Raw genomic sequence first — 5948 nt, 5'->3', positions numbered from 1 at the left:
ACTTAAGGTCAGGAGTTAGTTTTCAAAGTCCTAAAGCATGGAGACAAATGGAAGAGGGGCATGTTTGTGTCCTTATGCACCGCATGCTGGCACTGAAGGCTCTGACAGAAGGGATCACTGGGACCTAGAGATGAAAAGCTGCCAATTAGTCAAGTCAGACATCAAAATTAACACAACCAAATGCATACAGAGGTGCTGGTCTGTCTTATGGGACTTTAGACACATCACCTGGAGGTAAAGGACACCCCGAGACAACAGCACCAATGTCCTGGGAAGTCTAAGCAGTGTTTCTCCACACTGAGAAAGCTGAGAGATTATGAAAAGATAGAAAGAAGAGGAATGAACTTTTCAGGCTTCTAATTACAAAATGCTGAACGTAAACTTAAAAGTGGGATCAACACAGCACATTTGAGCTCAGAGCTTTACTTGCCAGTGCAGTGTGAGTGTCACATCACTGGGGAGTCAGAGGAGAGGCCCAGACACCAAACAGGTATCAGCTTCAGTGTGAGAGAAAGGAGTGACCTTTCTCAGTCTCTGGCGGTAATGGCAGTGAGACGGCCTATAGTGTGTGTGGCAGAGAGAAAGAGAGGGGTATAGATTCTGTGTGAGAGTGCGAGCGGTATAGAGTGTGGTCACTGAAACAGCAGCTAAACAGCCACTACCTTCTTTCTGGGGCTCACTTGGGCAGTGATGTGTAGCAAATGTGCTGAAACTTTAGAGGCTGTATTGTGTGAAAGGATCTCAGCTGCTGGACGGAAGGGAAGTAAACATTGGTGCTGCTTTGGAGACAACCAAGTGAAAGCTTCAACATTTCTCATTTATGAGAAAATATTTATTTCTTAGTCCTTGAATGACCTGATTCATAAATGCTAACATACAGTATCTGTTGTATGTACATGTTATTTGTGGTTTTTGGCTACAGAAAATGATGAAATTGTAATATTGTTGTCATTGTTATTATTATTATTATTATTATTATTATTATTATTATTATTATTATTATTATTATTATTATCACAATGATGTTGGTGTTTTATGAAAACTTTCATAGGCTATAATTTACAGTAATAGAACACACACACACACACGCACACACACACACGCACACACACACACACACACACACGCTCATACACACACACACACACGCACACACACACGCACACACGCACACACACACACACACACACGCTCATACACACATACACACATACACACACACACACACACATATATGTAGAGTGCAGAATGCAGAATGAAGGGACGTTCATTTGCTTGATGTTTATTTTTGACATACAATATAAAGAAAGAAATGTTTAAGAATGACACAATTTGATTTTGATATTTGATAATGATAGTCAATAATGTTAAATACTGTGTATAAAAAGTAATCAATGACAAAACTTGTAGAAACACTTTTGATTTAAACACTGACTTTGTTTTGAGAGCAAAGCTTCAGCTCGTCTAAACGCTATGGCAGGTCTGAACACAGCATGTTCAGCTAGCCAGCACCAGTGAAGAGTACTGTCAACTCTGAAATAAATACCTACCATGAAAATATGAAATATTGTCCATTGTAATTGAAAGTGTAATTATGTCACAATTTGGGTTCCTGTCAGGAAGAAGTCACATCACTCCCAGAAACCGAGTCAGGCAGTGGAGATCCTGAAGGCCCTCAGGATGTCTGCAGGATTGAGGACTGCAGGGTAACTTTGGCCATGTCAACAAGACTGTGACTCAGTCCAGATTTCCACTGGCTTTTTGTGAGGCCCAACTGGAAGGTTGACCACATGAAGTGCTTTGTGGTCCTTGAGACTGTAGAATCTGTGCTGAAAGACACAGCCACAGGACACATAACCGCACAGACAGACAGTCCACTCAGTACAGTACATGACAACAGAATCAGAACTAATGTGTGAGTACTGAGTTAAAACAAAATAAAACCAAACCAAAACGATACAAAACAAAGATGGCACTGAATACAGATGGATTTCTTTCCCCCGTTTCCGTCGTGTTGGCGTTAGTAGGCCACGCCTCACTCCATCCTGCATGTGCTTTATGGGCTGCTTCAGGGGCGTGATGGTCTCGTCCTCTTCTTGGAGTTGCCGGTGGGTTTGCTTCTTTTGCGGGAGCTGGCGCTGCGTGTCTTTGTCGCACGCTGAACCGGGGCTGCCTTCACCACCTCCTCAGACTCCGGGCTCTCGTTCTCTGGGAGAGGCAGGTTTCCAGTCAGTGGTGTTTATTTTGTTCTTTCACATACATCCCTAACTCACTGGTTTAAAGAGATTATTCAGTTCAGCACAGTTTCTAAATGAAAGATGCTATTGAAAAGCTTTTAATGTGTTTGAGTGTTTTAGCGTTTCTCATCTGAACCAGTAAGAGCTGGTGATCTAGGGCTCAGTTACCATCCTGTTCTTCATTGCTGGAGGTGGTGCCATCTATGAAATAAGAAATGGTTTTTATTCCTCAGTACAGGTTTTTAAGGGAAAGACCCACACACACACCTGACTGCCCCACACACACCTGACTGCCCCACACACACCTGACTGCCACACACACACCTGACTGCCCCACACACACCTGACTGCCCCCACACACACCTGACTGCCCCACACACACCTGACTGCCCCACACACACCTGACTGCCACACACACACCTGACTGCCCCACACACACCTGACTGCCACACACACACCTGACTGCCCCACACACACCTGACTGCCCCACACACACCTGACTGCCCCCCACACACACCTGACTGCCCCACACACACCTGACTGCCACACACACACCTGACTGCCCCACACACACCTGACTGCCACACACACACCTGACTGCCCCACACACACCTGACTGCCACACACACACCTCTCCACATGTTCTCTGCTTCTTCTCACTTCAGGATGGATTTTAGATACTATTTAATTGAACTATAATTTTTTCTGACTTATAATCATTTCTACCTAATACCACATTTTATCAATGATCACTGTCTTCCATTCATGTTGTATTGAAAATATAAATAATGCGTCTATGATGTCTTAAGTACTGAGACTCCCTGAGAGTGATCTGTGTTGTGAAGGCACTCACCAGCAGTCACACTGTTGATCTGAGGTCCTGAGACAAAAATATTAGACAAATGGATGTTAGACAGATGGATGTTGGACTTCTAGTACACAGTCATTTGTTAACTCAGCATAAAATGTAAAAATATGAATGTGTTTATTCACCATGATCCTGAGCTGCTTCCACACTTGTGCTTCCTGCATCTTTATTCAACAAGACACATGCCACACTATCATTAGAATACAACCCATATTTCCTGAATAAATGAAATACTGATTTGCCAAATTACATTTTAAAACTGAATTATTTACACAGTTGTGCTAGTTTCATATTATCTGCTTAACCAATGCATAATGCAACCACCATCATTCTCACCTGCAGTAGCTCTGTCATGACTCTGTGCTTCCTCTGTACATTAAAACAAAAGTTAAGCTGATGACATGCTGTGTTCTGTAAATCCCATTTTTAGACTGATAACAGAATTTGTTAGTGGAAATTGTAAAAATGATTGGTCACACCAACATTTAGCTATTTAAGTATTTTTCACACACTGAATGTCTGTTAGCTTTCCAAACACTAATGAGAAAGAAGGTGTTGTCAGTGAGCAGGTTGAGTGTGACAGACTGCTTCTCCCACTAGATGGCGCATAGCTTCTAGACTATTTCAGGAACTGACCACAGTGTTTGAGAAGCTACACAAAGGAATGAGAATTCCTGTATATAGTATTCTGTGACCACTTATCAAATTATTTCCCAAAATAAGCTTTCAAGTGCATGTATTAATATGCTAATTATCTTGGAATATTGTTGCAAGTGCTTTGAAGTTGCTGTGTGTGGCAACAGGTCTGTCAGGGTTATGATGCTTGCTGTGCTGGGCTGGGTTGTGCTATGTTGTGCTGTGCTGGGCTGGGATGCTTGCCTTGGTATTCCCTCTCCTAACACTAGCGGTTCACTCACAGTAGACACTCAACATTCTAAACAGCCTTTCAGAGAAGCAACTGTGCAGAGAAAGGCCTGATCACCCTGGATCAAAATCAGACAGCTACAGTGATCTGATGATCCCATCATTGGGTTGCTGAGGTGAGACATACACATACCCATGTCCCACCAGAGAATGTCAGCTACCAGCCACACACACACACACACACACACACACACACACACACACACACACAAACTACCACCATGAGAACCACAGAGTGAGCTGACAAACTCACCATTGGGCCGGTGAGGTGAGACAGAGTTCATGCTTTCTGTGAAGATAATCATAAAAGACATAACTGAGATTCAACCATACAAACAGCCTGCTGATCAGGGAGTGATTAAACGTGCAGCAGGTGGGCTGGCAGGCTCACCTGTAGGTGCCTCGTCAGACGTGGAATCCTGATCTGAGGCACATGAGTGGATTAGGATCAGTTTCGTTTGCAGCATTGATAATATACTGTAAATACACTTTTACATTTCTAGCACTGCTGTTCATTTCTAATATCAAATGAGATATTTTGGGAACTCATACACATACCTGTGGACATGGCTTGGGGACCTCCATTAACTAGCAAGAAAAACAAATTCAGTAATATACATCAACAAAAAGTGTAGTGTTAGTGTAAAAAGTGTAGATCAATGCTAAAACAATATTGATACATTTTAATACATTTATCAGCAGCTAAGATCAAATGATACTGTTAAAAACATTTTCCATAATTTACTAAGTTCTCTTTTCTTTCTTGGTACAAGACCACTGGTCATTACAGGGTGAAAAGAGGCTGTGAAAGAGTTTATTGGTTGGTTATGGAATGCTAACCTTATTGGGTAATCTGATTGGGTAATCAGATTATGTGATGGTGTTTGTACTGAGAGACTGACCCACCTGCATCATGGTCTGCTTCAGCCAGCAGCACTGCCAATGTACTGAAGATCAGGATATTCCTGGAGTATTGAATAGAATGCAGTTAGGATCTGAGATCTGAGATCATAATTTTTATTTGGAGACTATATCTGAGATCATAATCATTATACAACCATGTAGCCAATATTATAGAATTAGGGCAGTACATGTCTCATAAGATATAAGACCGAAACCGTCCTCTTGTGGATTTTGTCAAGCTCGCCATGCTGTGATCCCTAGAGGAGTGGGTGTGTTGAGAAAACACCCCTCACTACTGAACACAGTACACAGAACAACTGCATGAACACAGGGCATGTGCTGGCTGAGCTGACAGACCTCCACTGTAGAATCATCACCATTAGGATCACGTGTTTTGTCTACATTTTTGTAATGAACATCATTAATTTACTTAGCCATATGACTGCATTAATTGTTTTGATTTAATTGTTAGGTCTCAACATGAGATAATATTATAATAATATTCTGTGGTTGAATGACTAAGGTAATGTAACATAACATAAAATAAACACAGAATTTTGAATGTCAGTCAAAAAGTAAACCACACTCTGAATTTATTAACTTAAATTACCATGACACCCTGAAACATTATTATATAACGTTATGATAGGATCTTAATATATCATTGTTTAGTCTGCATAATATAAAAAGATAAATCAGAACATGTCAAAATAATATTGGAAAGTTTCTTACCTGGTCAGCATGTTTGGAGGTCAGGTTTGGGATCCTATGTTGCACTGTAAGACTGTAATATTGCACGTTCACTACTTCTAAGGACTCAAAAGTCTCGTGGGTTTTTATATGTATCCACAAACCGCAGGGAATATGTAGGGGTGGAGCTTACTATGAAGGGGAGGAGGAGGGGGAGGGATCAGATACATCTTGGATTACATTAATTGCGTGGGTTAATGTAAGGATTCCCTTTCCTCCCTACGTGTTTCCTAAAAGATTCTCCATTACACTCAGAGGAAAATCTT

The 5948-nt window shown here is 41.5% G+C and overlaps 1 protein-coding gene across 4 annotated transcripts; it reads right to left on the bottom strand.

Moving 5' to 3' along the window:
• Positions 1–1271: 1271 nt before the first annotated feature.
• LOC143499402 (uncharacterized) lies at positions 1272–5746 on the bottom strand. Of its 4 annotated transcripts, none has more exons than XM_076994031.1 (10): positions 5665–5746; positions 4936–4994; positions 4588–4617; positions 4421–4453; positions 4283–4345; positions 3442–3474; positions 3231–3269; positions 3091–3117; positions 2406–2438; positions 1272–2208 (listed from the first exon to the last, which is right to left on the bottom strand). In XM_076994031.1, the coding sequence occupies exons 1-10, from the start codon at positions 5673–5675 to the stop codon at positions 2069–2071; spliced, it is 468 nt and encodes a 155-aa protein (XP_076850146.1). In that variant the 5' UTR covers positions 5676–5746; the 3' UTR covers positions 1272–2068. The 4 variants fall into 4 exon arrangements, with proteins under 4 accessions (XP_076850146.1, XP_076850147.1, XP_076850149.1 ...); XM_076994032.1 differs by having other exon boundaries at positions 4283–4318; XM_076994034.1 differs by lacking the exon at positions 4283–4345.
• Positions 5747–5948: the final 202 nt, after the last annotated feature.

Source organism: Brachyhypopomus gauderio, unplaced genomic scaffold (genome assembly GCF_052324685.1).
Source record: "Brachyhypopomus gauderio isolate BG-103 unplaced genomic scaffold, BGAUD_0.2 sc132, whole genome shotgun sequence".
Taxonomy (NCBI): Eukaryota; Metazoa; Chordata; class Actinopteri; order Gymnotiformes; family Hypopomidae; genus Brachyhypopomus; species Brachyhypopomus gauderio.
The sequence above is the reverse complement of the archived record's forward strand: the minus strand, read 5'-3'. Positions and strand labels throughout refer to the sequence as shown.